The sequence below is a fragment of the Peromyscus eremicus genome, chromosome 18, assembly GCF_949786415.1.
Source record: "Peromyscus eremicus chromosome 18, PerEre_H2_v1, whole genome shotgun sequence".
Classification (NCBI taxonomy): domain Eukaryota; kingdom Metazoa; phylum Chordata; class Mammalia; order Rodentia; family Cricetidae; genus Peromyscus; species Peromyscus eremicus.
Window position 1 is genome coordinate 14,070,441 of NC_081434.1, and position 15,938 is coordinate 14,086,378.

Genomic DNA, 15,938 nt, shown 5'->3' on the forward strand with positions numbered 1-15,938 from the left:
AAATAAAGCAGAGCTAAGACAAGTATCAGAGCTAAAGTTTGGACTCAGGTTTATTAAAGCCAACGTGTTATTTATGCAATACAATTTGGGCATCTATATTCTTGTCATAGAGGCCAACATACATGTGGCTTTCATGGAACCTGTATCTTCCTTTGCCCATCCTCTAGTTCCTCTCTCAGATGTCGAGTTTCCAACTGCCTGCTGATAATTTGATATTCACTTCCACATCTCTGTGTGCATTGCTACTTTGATTTTCAGTTTTTTCATTAACTATTGATGTCTCATCTTAAAAGATGAGTCTGTGCCTCTTTTTGTCCTCTGCAAAGTTCCCGCTATTCACACACACACACACACACACACACACACACACACACACACACACACACGTTTTCTTGTCTTTCTATGTTACCATACAATTGAGATGCTATTGGTCATTGGTGTGTGTATTATCATGACTTTGTAAATGCAATTTTCAATTGAGTTGTTCCTCTTTGGCTTTTTCTTACTAAGGTTTTCTGTGTTGTCAGGAATCCAACCTCACGCTCTTTATCCAGGATTCCAATGGGCTTCTCAGCAGCGAGAGTCACTGTGCGATTGCCTCACTGTGTTTAGAGCCCCCAGTCTTAGTATTTGTAGTCAGTGTTTCTCACGCCATTCTTAGCATAGTCAGATTCTCTGAAGGGGACTTGGCCCCTTATCTGGCTTGAAGTCAAATACGTGGCTTCCCACCTTCCGTGTCCAGGAGCCTCACAGTCTCACAGTCCCATGTGTGTACTTGATTAATTATTCTCTCCTATGTTTTCAACTGTGCCTGGTGTTAAATATCTGGTGTTTTACCATTTTTTTTCTCCGCAGAATATAAGTATCTACAAAGAAGATGAGGAATCTGCTTGGCTATCTACAATAGGGGAGGGAAATATGAGATTCTAACTGATGTTTTAATATAAAACTTTATTGAGATATAATTCCTCTACCATAAAATCACTTAAAAATTTCCCCACTGTTTTATTACAAAAGTCAACATTTATAATAACCACTTTTAAAGAATTCAAGTTAGTGGCTTTTAGCATGCTCACAGAGTTACGCAGCTGTGAAGGTTAGTGTTGTCAACCTGACAGAATCCAGAATTACCTGCCCTTGTATCCTCTGGCAATCATGAATCTGCCTTGCCTTTCTCTTTTTTTTTTATTGTTTTCACATCTAAGCATTCCATATCAACAAAATCAAGCAGACTCGTGATTCTTTTGTGTCTCGCTTTTTTTTTTTTAAGCATAGCACAATGTTTTCAAGATTCACCCATACTGTGGTCTTTCATGAATTTAGGGGATTGCATATTTCATTCCTTTGTACCACCAAGTGATTGTCAACTTATAATACATAATTTTTTGCATGTCTCCTCATCAGTTGGTGATATTTGAATTACTTTCTCTTTTATGAATAATGTTGCTGTGAACAATCTTGTACAGCCTTTTTGTGGTTATGTTTTCACTTTTGGGGGATGTAAACCCAAGAGTTGAGTTGTTGAGTTCTAGTTAACCCTAGTCTTGAGAAACTGCCAGATTGTCTTTTCAAAACAACTCTATTATTTTCCACATACCTGGGGTAAAAACTTCTAGGTCATATAATAACTCTATATATCATATATTGAGGGACCACCCACCAAACTATTACTTGGAGTGACTACATCACTTTACAGTACCACAAGTAATGTAGGAAAAGCCCAGGCTTTCTGTCTCTTCATTAATGTTAGGTATCATCTGTTATTTTGATTCTAACTACCCTGCTGAGTCTGTAGTATCTCATTTTTATTTGATTTGCATTTCTCCAATTATTAATGATGCATTGTATTTTTCCATATGCTTATTAACCATATCTTTGGAGATATTTCTATTCAATCTTAACTCTTTTAATGTTGCTGAATTGTAAGAGTTCCTTATTCAGGATGAGATACAGCAGATATTTTCTCCTATAGTATAGGTCGTTTTCTTTAAATTTTTATTTTTTTGATAGTTTCAGAGATGAGTACTATGTTTACATCATCTCTCCCCCCCCCCCCAGCTCCTCTCATGCCTCCTCCGCTCCCTGTCAAATACATGGCTGCTGCTTCTTTAATTACTGTTTTACAGACACACACACACACACACACACACACACACACACACAGACACACACACAGGCACACAAAACCTACTGAGTCCATTTATTGTTGCTTGTCTGTATATGTGATTAGAGCTGACCCATTGGAATTGAATAACATATTGGAGGGCTAATCCCAGCAGCCATTGGTTGCCTGTAGTTCTTCATCTTGGAGTGGGACCTTATGAATTTCCCCCTTATCCACACTGGCATGTTTTATTATGCAGATTTGTGTAGGCAGCCAATACTGCTGAAGTTTCATGGGGGCAGCTTCCCTTTCAAGGCTAGAAGATACTATTTAGCGGCAGGTGTCCTGGTCCTCTGGTTCTAACATTTTTCTGTTCTCTTCCAGGAATTTCCCTGAGCCTTAGATTTAGGGGTTGCATTGTAGACTTATCAACTGGGATTGGGCTCCCTATGATTAGTTGTTTAGATTCTTATTTCCCCATTGTATTGTCTTGGAGCCTTTCTTTGAAAATTATTGATCACAAATATAGTGGATTACTTACAGGCTATCAGTTTTAGGCCATTTATCTACATGCCTGTTCTTATGAAGTTCTGCACTCTATTGATGACTAAATTTCTTGTAGAGTTTGGAATTGTCTGACTACTGCTTGCAGATTTCAGACAACTTTTTTATAGACCTCTCTATTTACCCACAGCTAGGGGGATACAGAGCATTTAGGGGACCCTCAAGTGTAAACAAGTTGCTTCTCAAGTCTTTATTTGATAATGCAGTTTTCTCATGTTGCAGTCTTTGATCGCTCTTTTATATTCTATTAAGCTTTTAGTTTTGCTGTTGCTTGTGAACTTGTATTATTCTGTACTCGGTAAAAAGAAAAGGAAACCCTTTATGTTGCTTCCATATATTTTTTAAATGAACAAAAGTGGTTACAATTTTTAAAAGCCTCAATAGATACTTTAAATGAATTTCAATTCAATATTCTTTTTTTTTTTTTTTTTTTTTTTTTTTTTTTTTTTGAGACAGGGTTTCTCTGTAGCTTTGGAGCCTGTTCTGGAACTCATAGAGATCCACCTGTCTCTGCCTCCCAAGTGGGATTAAAGGCGTGTGCCACCACTGCCTGACATGAATTTCAATATTCTTTTTTTGGGCATTTTTATATATTCTTTTCCATATAATTTACTTTGTTTGTATTTTTCTTCCTCCCAGCTTATCCCAAATCCTCTCCATTTCTTTATCCACCCTACTTCATGTTCTCTCTCTCCCTCCCTCTCTTTCTCAAAACAAACCCCACCCCCATCCCCACAAAATCCCCAAGAAACAAAAACAAAGAACCAAACAAACAAGCACAAAAAAATAAAGTAAAAAAAATACCAAAACAAAAAGCATGAGCACACATGTACATACACACACACACACACACACACACACACACACACACACACACGGCCAACTGTGTCTGGGCATGAGGCCTGTCCTGGAGTATGATTGATGTACCCAATGACACTTGATTGGAGAAGACAGATTTTCCCTTTCCTAGCAATTATCAGTTGCAAATGGCTTCTTGGCTAGGGGTGGAACTTTGTGACCACTTCCCTTCACTGGGCTGGGACTTTTGTCTGGCTTGGATTTGTGCAGGTCTTGTGCATACTGTCATAATCTCTGTGGGTTCACATGGGCATCGGTCCTCTAGTGTCTGGATGACACTGTTTCCTTGGAGACACCCATCACCTCTGACTCTACACGCTTTCTGCTGCTTCTTCTGCATTGATACCCTGAAGGGAAGTGTTTGATAAAGACATTCCATTTAGGCTTGAGCATGCCTAGTTCCTCATTCTCTGCACATTGTCCAGTTTTGACTCTGGCTTAATTACCATCTACTGCAAGACAAAGCTTCTCTGGGGAGGACTGAGTGAGTCACTGATCTGTGGTTCCCAGTATTTTATTTTATTTTTTTTACTGGCTCCCATACCTATACAGGGACAGTATCCTCTGGACTTTTACATTTCTGGTTCTTTTCAAAACATTGTTTATCTACCAACTTAATCTAGGCTGTTGTTTTTCTGGCTGGATTATTTTAAGTTCCATTTTCTATCTTCAATCATGAAGTCCTCTTCCAAAGTACTACTGTTCTAAAATGCCACTGTTTCTATTACTACACTGCAGAAAGCCCTTCCAATTGACTTTTGCTTACAGGAAAAGCTAATAAACTGCCAAGCTACACGGTGTCACGGAAATCTCCTCATAATTTAGACCTTGCTCTTCTTTCTAGTTTTGTCTTATGGGATATCCTTGCCCTACACCCAGATCACATCATTCTGGAACAGTAACAGTAGTAACAATTCCCTACACATTTTGTTATGTTGTTTCTTCCACTTCAAACTGTCTCCTTGCGGTTTCCTATGATACGGCCAAATTGACTTTTAAAGATTCAGTTTAGACAACTCCCCCTAGAGTCTCCGGATTCCATATGTATAACTGACCACCCTGTGCTTTGTGCTTTTGATGTCTTCTGAAGGGAAGTCAATATCCCTCATTCCCCTTAGTTATCGTACACTTGATTCTCTCAGCTGGACTGTGATCTCCTTGTGGGTCAGTGTTGTGTCTTATGCTCCTTTGCACCCACAGGGTTCAGTTTCATTACTCAATACAAACCCAGAGCTCAACAAATTTGTGTTGAGTTATATGTCTGTTCTATGTATGGCTCTATAATCCGTGGTCTGTTGAGCTTGCTTTTGTTTACGTGCTTCTTTTTTGGAGTACTCAAGACTATACAATGTCATGGTGGAGAACAAGGATCCTGGAACCAAATCACCTGAATTTAGATCACACACACACACATACACACACACAGATGTCAGTAACTCTCTGCAAGTGTTATGATAACTGATCGTGTTTTGACCTATAAAAGTGCATAGAAAGTGTTCAGAATAGAAACTGACACTTAGCAATGTCAATTGTGATTTTTATGATTACTTCAGTTAATTTAGTAGTGCTTTGTTTCCCTATTAGCCTTTCAGCATTGGTCTTCAGTGGAAATACAAGCTGAATGATTATTTCCAGAGTTGGATCAAATAATAATTATAAACCCCCACGTCTCCAGAAACAATCAAAACCCAATCAATGTTAACACACACAGTTTTGTTTCAAAGAATCCTCATTTTGTTTTCTACATAAACAAGCTGTACAAGCCCATATTTTGTTTACTTCTTCAGTTAAACAAACATACTCGGTGAAGAATTTTCCATTCTCCAAAGGATTGGCAAGCTTTCCAAAGTTGGAAAAATTAGAATATAATTTTATCTATGCCTGTCAAATCACTGGATCTGATCAAGTCACAGATAGAGAGGAACATTCACGGAAAGTATCAAAGGAATGACAGGTCTATGGACATTTTGTGTCCATATATTCCTTCCTTAGTGCAGAGCATTCTAGAGGGTTAGTGTCTAAGCGAAGTCCAAGCCTCTCATTTCTTCAGTACAATAGCCTGAATATCCTTCTACATAAAGACACGATAGGTTTTGGAAAGAGACCTCTTATGAAAGCCATTGCACACCATAACATGTCAGGTTTCAGAAAAACCTTTTAGAAATTATCTTTATTACCATTTGAAAGCAAAAGTCCTTCAAGTCATAGTTACTTAAAGGCCGAGGGTAACTTTCCATGCTTGAGAGTTAACATTAGCGGACTGGTGTTTTGTTGCAAGAAAAAAAAAAATAACCCTGATGTATTGTTCTCCATCATCTCCTCCCAAAGAGCTACTCGACCCATGAAACAAACAAATCTCATCATGAGTGAAGATAACCCCAGGCTTCAGATCTGTAATCTGACAGTGGCCATCAGCAACCAGAAATGAGTTTTTTCTAATCAGCTTTCCATCAGTCCCCAGTCACTCATATAAAGGAACACAGGGAGGGAGGAAGCGCACTGCTCTTCAGCACCAGAGTTTCTGGACAGCGCCCCGAGCAGGCTGCTGTCTCTGGCCTCTTCCTTCTTCATCTCTGCCAAGGCTGCCCCGCTGGTCCCCCTGCTGCTGAGAAAGAAAATTACGTCGGGATCCATGCAGCCCGCAATGATGATGTTTTCCAGTAAATACTGGGCCAGGAGAGGGTTGTCCCTGGATTCAGCGGTGCCGGAAGAGCATCAGCTAATCGGCAGCTCAACAGTGAGTATCTGGCACTCTCCAGTGTTCTCTAGGGCAGCAATCGTTTTAACCTCACCATATGGACACCTGCTGTACAGTAAGCATGCAGTTCGACTCCCTTCTTCTCTGTAGTCTTGTCTCACGATCTCCCTTCTGTCTACCTTAGCTCTTCCCAAAGTAAAGCAAGTGGGCGAATTGCTAGGAGATAAACTTTCCTCAAATAGAAAGTGAAGTTCCCTATCGGGAAGAATGAAAGATTATGTGAGCCTATGTCCCAAATTCACTCCTAAAGTATCGAACATTGAAAGGCCAATGGGAAGATTTGGGAGAAAGAATTAAATGTATTTCTATGGTTTCTACAAGACAATACTGTCTCCTATATCCCCCCGCCCCCCGCAAGACTTGTCCATAAACATAGAATGTGTATTCTTGAGTTTAAGTGCAGGTTTTGGAATAAAAGAGAAACCATTGCCCTTCAGAGGTTTTCCTGCATGCCACATTACTGCCCCTTTATTGTTTAATTGATGAAATAATGAAAGGCTTGTTTCAATATTTACAAGATATTTTTTGTGTTTAAAATATTGACATTAGAGAACGGTATCTGTAAATATACAGTTTTTGCAAAGGTTTAGATCCTAACATGAGCAATAGTCATGAGATTTAATAAAAACAGTACTTTTGTTTTACTAACATACAATAAAAATATATCCAGGCTTCTGTCATTAAAATTTTTAGGGGATGGTTTACTGTTGTCTTTCTTGTTTGTTGACAGATTCCAAATTCAGCTTGTCAGAGAAAAAAAAATCAAGTTTAATACCACAGTTCCAAATATGTGCCTTCTACTTATTACCTCACAAATGTTGAAAAATAGTCATAGCAACTTTCTTAGCACTATTTAAATCAATTTGTGGAAATGAGGCCAAAATGTAAAATAGATTTTCTAACACTCAGGCATCATGAATATTTGGATGAGATGTTACATTGAGGAATTCTGCAGTCATAACAGACTGCTAAAAGGGAAATGCACACACACAAAACCCTCAGTTATGGGTAATGTATGACCCTTTCACATAAAAGTGCTCCTTAGACATATGAGATCTGGGGATTGTGCAGAGAGACTGAAGCAGATGTTGAGAATATGAAGACATTTGAGCTTTTAATGACAAAACATACTGTCAAATGCCAATGTCGGCATACACTCCGTCGCTCCCTCAAGTCATAAATAATAAAATGTCCATTCCTATTATATATAAATTCAGTGAGGGAGGCAATCTTAATGTGTGAAAATAAAGCCGGTAGAGAAATTGAAGGAAGACAAAGGCAAATCCCTTTTCATGGCGTTCCATATAAATGGGGGGGGGGGTGTCTCAGTTCCACGAGGACGTAGCAGATTGGTGTGATTATGTTATCCTGCCATTAGCCAGGGAGACAGTTCTCTGTTTGCCCAACTCTGCATTCATATGTAATGAGTACAAAACAGACCATCATAATTTTACATCGTCTGTCAAACGAAAAGTTTCTGGCTTTGTTTTTCAAACTCTGTGATGTGCTCTGAATTGCTAGAAGCTGTTCTTTTTATCTTTAGCCAGAAGAACTTAGTTATTACCCAGATTCTCTTGTTTGTTCCTAATGATTAGCTAGCTGGTTCTTTTTCTCTCTTCTGCCTTTCCAACGGCCTGTTTTATTTGTGACTGAAATGGACTAGTTTACTTGCAGAATCAATTTTCCACAGAGGGATTGGTTGGGCACACTGTTCCTGACATGGGCTTCCTTAGTGGGCAGGCAGGTTCAGATTGATGGTTTGTGATGGTAATGTGGATCTCAATGGAGAAATTATCCTTTTCTATACATGTACTGATGTGTTTCAGAATGCAATAAATACGTTTGTGTTAGAGACTTCATTGAAGCTACATTTGCTCTTGCCAAAACTATGTTTGGTGTTACGTTTGGTATATTTGCTAATCAATATGGTTTACATATGAGCCAACTAAGAAAAATAATCAGATTTTATGCTGCAAAACTAGACTGAAAAGAGAGGCAAGAATTATCCATATATTACTTTAGACCATCTCAGTGGTTCTCAACCTGTGGGTCATGACCCCCCTCTGGGGGTTGGGGTCCAATAATTCTTTCACAGGAGTTGCCTAAGACCCTCAGAACTATCAGATATTTGCATCACAATTCATAACAGTAGCGAAATTACAGTTATGAAGTAGCAATGGAAATCATTTTATGGTTGGGGGGTCACCACAACATGAAGAACTGTATTAAAGGGTCACAGCACTAGGAAGTTGGCGATCCACTGACCTTACTGATAATCAGGTTTTTGTCACCATCAAACTAAAGGAAACCTGCCCTTCCCTTAAGTTAATTCTCTACACACACGACCTTGAAACAGTGCAAAGAGGATCTCACCATAGTCAGACTAGTATTTAAGACAGTTGAGCGCCATAAGGACTCCACTTTGAGCTTCTATGATGGGTGGGGCTTCTGGCATTCAAGTGGAATCTCTAGAAGAATAGTATTATAGAAACCTCTGGAATCTAAATGACTTTTGTGCTTCTGCTTTCTTGAAGCTAAGTAAAGCTCTGGCCAGCAGAAACGAGGACAGGAAAGGGAGCAAAGAGAACAGCAGGAGTGACGGTACAGAGAGCGGCAAGACAGCAGTGGTGTTCTCCTTGAAGAACGAGGTCGGTGGGCTGGTGAAGGCTCTGAGGCTCTTCCAGGTAAACGCAGGACGCCCTTATGTGACTTTCAGGTGGCTGGGTGCCTGGTGACAGACCTGTCACCTGCTCTGAAGGCATTCCCGAATCCAGTTCTGGATAATACCAGAAAAAAAAAAAAAAAATCAGAGGAACAAATTGTCACCAGGCTTTACAAGGGGAAGTTTGCTCTGCCCAACCGTGAAACAAGCAGGTCCATGTGAACTGTGATTTATTAATTCCGAGTTAGCCTACTAGGAACCCTGTTCACTGTTGCCAGGTGAGAAAGCCTGTAATTCAAAAATGTGAGCTTTGCAGTTGAAAATGCAAACACAGACAGACAGACAGACATACACATGCCAAAGGTGCTTCAAAATATCAAGAGTCTTTACCCTGCTTTGGTTTACCAAATTTGAACTGCACTCATGTAATGAGAGCATATTTATTGCATAAAGTGGGATACGTGAACACAGGTACTTCCTTAATAATGTGTGTTATGTAAAGCAGAATTACTGTCCATCTATATATTGAAGGAGTGTCTTAGAGAAAGGTATGGCATAGTCTCCGGCGTAAGGCGTAAGTCCTTGTTTTAAGTCCTAAATAAAGAACTTGGGTGAAGAGGAATACCTTATTTCCTCCATCTTTATGGGGGACCTGCCCCCACTCCCCCCCCCCAGGGTACTCTTGAGCAGGGAGAAGTGAGAAACAATTAGATAGACCTATAGAGGAAAGAGACAGATAGGAACACAGGATAGCCTCTGAAGGGTCTGGGTCAAAACCCACCAGCCCCTTCTGTCGCTTCTAAAGGGCTATGTATAGGAATGCCAAGGGGTGGAGCAAAAGACCTCCCCCAGCACAGCTAAGTGCAGACCCTTCCAAACACCTGGTAACCACGCACGTGGTCAGTCCATTCTCTTATGCAGCCCTGCTGTGTAAAGCAAGCTCAGATCTCACCAGGAAACCTCTGTGGACCCCACCACACCTTAAGTAAAAACTCTTACAAATGTGTTGAGTGCGATGGCTGGTAGCCAGAGTTGTAAGATGAAGAGTTTGGCTCTTCCTGGTGCCTTGGGCAGTTGTATAGTAGACACACAGTTAGGGAATTTGGACCTGTGCTAGGCTTGGTGGTCGGACCGTTACCTCCTCCTCAGTTCAATTTCCTCGTTTGTAAAATGGCAATAATGATAATTCCTACCTAACTGGGTTGTTGGGGGTAAAATAATATGAGAGTGTTTGTTAAATGCAGACAGGAGGCATTATTTGTGACGCCTCTAGATGATCACAGATGGGGAATTAACCTGATTCGGAAAATGTTTTCTCATTCCCTTCTGGCCTTAAAGAAAGGATCAGGTACCATTAGCAGTGTTAATGGAAATCGGGAGTAGTATTTTACACATAATTATGCCATGTGGGGGCTCTGTCCACACAATGCCCAAAGGCAAGCCAATTCAATTAGACAGCTGGGTGCAGTGGAGAAATCCCCGGAGAAAGGGTTTGCTCTTTGAATTTGCATTCTGCCATAGCTACTCACCAGGCCTTAGATAAACTCTTAACCCATTGGGACCTCAGTGTCCAAACATTAAAAGCCCCAAATGGCACAATGAATGTGGAGTCTCTTGGGCCTTGAACTTAATATTAACCCCGCTTTTATTACATTAGCCAATTTATAAAATACGGCATTATTGCAAAGCTTAATAAAAAAAAAAAGAGAGCTAGAACATCTAGGCTTGTATCTGAAACTGTGCTGAGATCCAGAGGGTGGCCTCTGGAGTGATGGGGCAAGGCATGGAGAGGACCTTAGTTTACAGTCATCATGGGAGAAAGGCGTACCAATGGGAAACTTAGACCACTTAAAAAAATTACTTATTTAAAAAAATTTTTTTCTTTTTACTTTTTATCCCAATCTCAGTTCCCCCTCCCTCACCTTCTCCCACTCTCTCCACCCCCACCTCCCCCAAACCCCCTCTCATCCACTCCTCAGAGAGGGTAAGGCCCCCCTTGGGGAGTCAACAAAGTCTGGCATACTCATTTGAGGCAGGACCAATCATCTCCCCCCTGGGTCAAGGCAGAGCAAGGTATCCCACTCTAGGGAATGTGTTCCAAAAAGCCATTTCATGCACCTGGTATAAGTCCTGGTCCCACTGCCAAGGGCTCCCCAAACAGATTTAGCCACATAACTGTCACCCACATTCACAGGGCCTAGTTCAGCCCCATGCATGTTCCCCAGCTGACAGGCCAGAGTCCATGAGTTCTCAGCTTGGGTCAGCTGTCTCTGTGGTTTTCCCCATCATGATCTTGACCTCACTTGCTCCTGTGATCCCTCCTCCCTCTCTTCAACTGAAGTCTAGGAGCTCAGCTCAGTGCTTGGTTGTGGGTCACTGCATCTGCTTCCATCAGTTACTGGGTGTAGGTTCTATGATGACAATTAGGGTAGTCACTAATCTAATAATAGGGGAAAGTTAGTTCAGGCATCCTCTCCACTATTGCTGAGTCTTAGCTGGTATCATCCTTGTGGGATTCCTGGGGATTTCCCTAGCACCAGGTTTCTCCCTAACCCCCTAATGGTTCCTTCTACCAAGATATCTCTTTCATTGCTCTCCCTCTCCGTCCCTCCTTCCACTCGGCCATCTCAGTCCTTCTTGTTCCCATCCCCCATCCCTTCCCTTCTACCCCATCCCAGTTTACCCAGGAGAGCTTAACTATTTTCCCTTCCTGGGGTCCTCCATGTGTATCCCTCTTAGGGTCATCTTTTTTACCTAGCTTCTCTGGGGTTGTGGATTGTAGCCTGTTAAACTACATTTTTTTTTTCTTAAATCATATATATATATATATTTATTAAGACATTTTAAAATTCATTTTACATACCAATCACAGATCTCTCTCTTCCCTCCTCCTGCCCCTCCAGCCTCCCCCCTCAAACCCACCTCCCAACCCGTCCTACAAGAAGGTAAGGCCTCCCATGGGGAGTCAGCAGAGCCTGGTACATTCGATAGAGGCAGATCCAAGGCCCTTCCTCTGCCTCAAGGCTGTGCAACGTGTCCTACCATAGGTAGTGGGCTCCAAAAAGCCAGCTCATGCACCAGAGATGGATCCTGATCCTACTGCCAGGGGGTCCCTTAAGCAGATCAAGCTACACACCTGTGTGGCTTACACAGCGGGCCTAGGCCAGTCCCATGGAAGCTCCACAGGTGTTGGTCTAAAGTTGATGAGTTCCCACTAGTTTGGTTTGGTTATCACTGTAGGTTTCCCCATCATGATCTTGATCCCCCTTGCTCATAGAATCCCTCTTCCCTCTCTTTGACTGGACTCCTGGAGCTTGTTTGGTTGTGGATCTCTGCATCTGCTTCCATCACTTACTGGAGAAAGGCTCTATGATGACAGTTAGGGTATTCACTGATCTGACTACTGTGGTAAACCAGCTCAGGCACCCTCTCCACTATTGCTAGTAGTCTAAGCTAGAGTCATCCTTGTAGATTCCTGGGAACTTTCCTAGCACCCGGTTTCTCCCTGTCCCCATGATGTCTCCCTCTATCATGGTATCTCTTTAATTGCTCTCCCACTCTGTTCCTGTTCCAGCTCGACCATCTCGTTCCCTTATGTTCTCATCTACCCTCCATTGCCCGCCCTCCACCCCCAGTTTACTCTTGGAAATCTCATCTATTTCCCCTTCCCAGGGCGATCCATATGTCCCTCTTAGGATCCTCCTTGTTAGCTAGCTTCTCTGGAGCTGTGGGTCGTAGCCTGTAAACCACATCTTTAAGCATTAAAGTTACTGTTCTTCCCGGAATAGCTTGTTATAAGGAGACTCACAAAAGGACAGGTATGGAATATGTCTCCAGGTGAAGCTAGCCTGGCGGATGCCAAAGGGGGTTACAATGTGGTCCTATTTAGAGGCTATTATTACGGTGCCCTGCCCCTTCATTGACTGCTTCCCTGTTTCCCTAAAATTTGGGTTATGCTTTGCTCAATGTTTTCCAAGCCTTAGGCATTTTTGCACACCCTCCTGTTTTCTGCCTGTCATTTCTATTATTCACTTTTTTAAAAAAAGGGTTGCTTTATTTTTTGTTTTTAAATGATCGTTATATGTAAAAGGGTCTCACTATGTGGCCTAGAGAAATTTGCAATCCTCTCGCCTCTGCCATCCGAGTGTTGGGATTTTGGGTCTGAGTCATTATGTCTGCCTCTAGATGAGGCTTTATTCCTAAACTTTCAAAGTAAGCCTTTCATGACTGTAAGATGGCGATGTGGAGTTTTGTGTTGTTCAAGGGTAAGAAAATACAAATTTTAGGATATGACATTATGGTAATGTAATAGGCAGTCTAATGTCCTTGTCAATCATCACTCAGTAGCAGTGGGATGTGGACCCCTCTGAGAAATGAGGCTGACAATCAGGATGTATTTTATAGTGTCTTTTATAGGTTTTCAGTACCCTCCTCTCCTTATTATGGGACAGGACAATCCACTTGGAGACATGGCAACTAGTCTTCCTTATTAATAAAAATAGTAGCTGGCAACCTTCTCAACTGTTAATCAACCAAAGCATAGTCAATCCTCTTCTGTAGGTACTAGACACTTCACTCTTTCATAACTGCACAAGACTAGCATTTCATTCACTGTGACTTGAGGGCAATTCAGAGCTATTACTCATGTGTCCACAGGAAAAACATGTCAACATGGTTCATATTGAATCCAGGAAATCCCGGCGAAGAAGTTCTGAAGTTGAAATCTTCGTGGACTGCGAATGTGGCAAAACCGAGTTCAATGAGCTCATTCAGTTGCTGAAATTTCAGACCACCATTGTGACATTGAATCCGCCTGAGAACATTTGGACAGAGGAAGAAGGCAAGGGTGATTTTTTTTTTTTTTTTGGCTTGTTGTGTGATTTTGCAATCTGACAAATGTTGCCAAGGGGGAAAGCAGAGCCTGTGATCTGATATGACTGAATCTGCACTGTTTTCAACAGAACTGGAAGATGTGCTGTGGTTCCCTCGCAAGATCTCCGAGTTAGACAGGTGCTCTCGCAGAGTTCTCATGTATGGGTCCGAGCTTGATGCGGACCACCCAGTAAGTATCTACCCGAATCCCTTTCACCTGTTCTCTCCCAGCTCTGCCAAGTTCCAGATGCCGTGCCGTGCGTGGTCTGTGCTGCAACACTTTATTATAGAGCAGCTTTGTATTTATCCCCCCATGACTGAGAGCAGACCTTCAGATGATTAAGCTTCCCTGTACATGTGTTGGTTGGAAGGAGGCTAGAAAGATGGCATTTTCACATAGAGTTTGTTTATAAAATGGTTGGGTGGAAGAGGAGACTGTATGCCTTGGAGGATATTTCTGTGGGGAATTAGACAGCCTAAAATATACTTGCAGATGGTGACCCTTGGAAGAACGATGAACTGAAATTGATCACACCTTTGGGAAACTAGAGAAGACTAGATGTGATGGGGCTCAGTGAGAGAATAAAATTCTTGCCATCTTTCCTTGACTGGAGGTAGTTAAGAGCAGAGTTATGTGCTTGACTTCAGTCTCAATGGGAAGGCAGAAGGGCTTTAAAATAAGGCTCTGATGAACGAGGCATCCTTTCCCACATCTATTCTGAATCTATCTACCACCATTTCCTCCTCTACTCCAATAAAAGTGACCATCTTCAGAGAAATATGACACGTGGGTAAGCATTTCCCATTTTTCTCCCCCGCCCCATTTTATATCAGTTTTTATTTAACACAAGAGACCTGGAACTTCTTTATGGCCAGAGTGAAGTACAGTGAAGTAAGCAATATACACATTCATTATGAGCATTTTTCCCTCCCGCAGCGTCTAGAAGTGGGTGGACAGAACACCGAAATCTTAGCAGATCTGTCATGCTTAGTGGAAGCATGTTATGTTATGTGTTATGAGAGTAAACGGCTTACAGAAACTCACACGAGTTAAGGAGAGAAAATCTAAAGAGACTGCGATTGTATCACTGTACCCTGAGTAGTGGTACCTAAGTCTGAGCATAGGATCGGCAGCATCAACAGCACCTGGGACCTGCTTTAACCAATCCACACTTCTTCAATTCGGGATCCACGACAAGTTCGACGCGAACAAAATTTCTGAACGAAATGTCATTCAGAGTAGTTATTTGGCACAACATACCAATTCAAACCAATTCAAATATACCGTTCAAATAAGTGGTTCAGCACACCTAATAGTATTGCACTATTCGTAAAAAGCTGAAATAATGTAGACACAGTGTGTTATATTTGCAGCATAGCATAAAAATTCACAGTAATCATACGGCAACCACAGAAAACCTGTTAAGTAGCGACTTTAGTGATCTTTACTAAAGACTTAGCTATTTCTCCTCTCCCAATCTCAGCAGAGCTGAGATTAGTGCAAGCTGATTTAAATGATTCGGAGGATCTAGACTGCATGGACGCCAGCTGCTAACTTGCAGCATGACCTTGGTGAGGTCCATGGACCTCTGCACCTTAGGGTTCTTTAATGTAAAAAGTGGAAATGAAAATTCTTATTGCTCTCAAAGGTGTGCTTGAAAAGCCTAGTTAATAAAGCTACCGAAAGGCAATTTGGCAACAGGAAGTGCTTAAATTCAGTAAGGGGATGCTGTATTAAACCATGCAGATCAATACATAGACAGTGGAGGGGCTTTTGAGAACCTCCCATTTCTAAAAGCTCCCTTAGTGAAGTTTTCAAAACTACTTAACCTGGAGGAAGGAGTACAGCCACTTGAACGAAACCACTGCCGGAGCCACTGACCTTGCTGGGAACAAAATGTGTTCCCCGTCAAGAGGAAATTTTTTCTGTGCTTCATTTTATTCCATCACTCCCAATTACACCTGCTTTATGATACCACCACTTATTTTCTGTGCAGCCACTCGAAATAATTGCAAGTACTTAGCAATCCCCTACGTCTCTTGTCATTTATGTACCACATATATGTGCTTTTATAAGCACACCAAATGTTCATTATGCAAAATCGGATATTGGCAATTTG

At 41.5% G+C, this 15,938-nt stretch overlaps 1 protein-coding gene across 2 annotated transcripts in view; it reads left to right on the forward strand.

The window, feature by feature from the left end:
- The first annotated feature begins 6,158 nt into the window (after positions 1-6,158).
- Positions 6,159-15,938, forward strand: part of Tph2 (tryptophan hydroxylase 2) — a 100,543-nt gene continuing 90,763 nt past the window's right edge. Inside the window, exons 1-4 of one of the 2 annotated variants that reach the window (XM_059245302.1) lie at positions 6,159-6,270; positions 8,808-8,968; positions 13,603-13,786; positions 13,908-14,008. In XM_059245302.1, the coding sequence (XP_059101285.1) occupies positions 6,159-6,270; positions 8,808-8,968; positions 13,603-13,786; positions 13,908-14,008 (558 nt within the window). The remainder of the gene's footprint in view (positions 6,271-8,807; positions 8,969-13,602; positions 13,787-13,907; positions 14,009-15,938) is intronic. The other variant, XM_059245303.1, reaches the window with a different exon arrangement.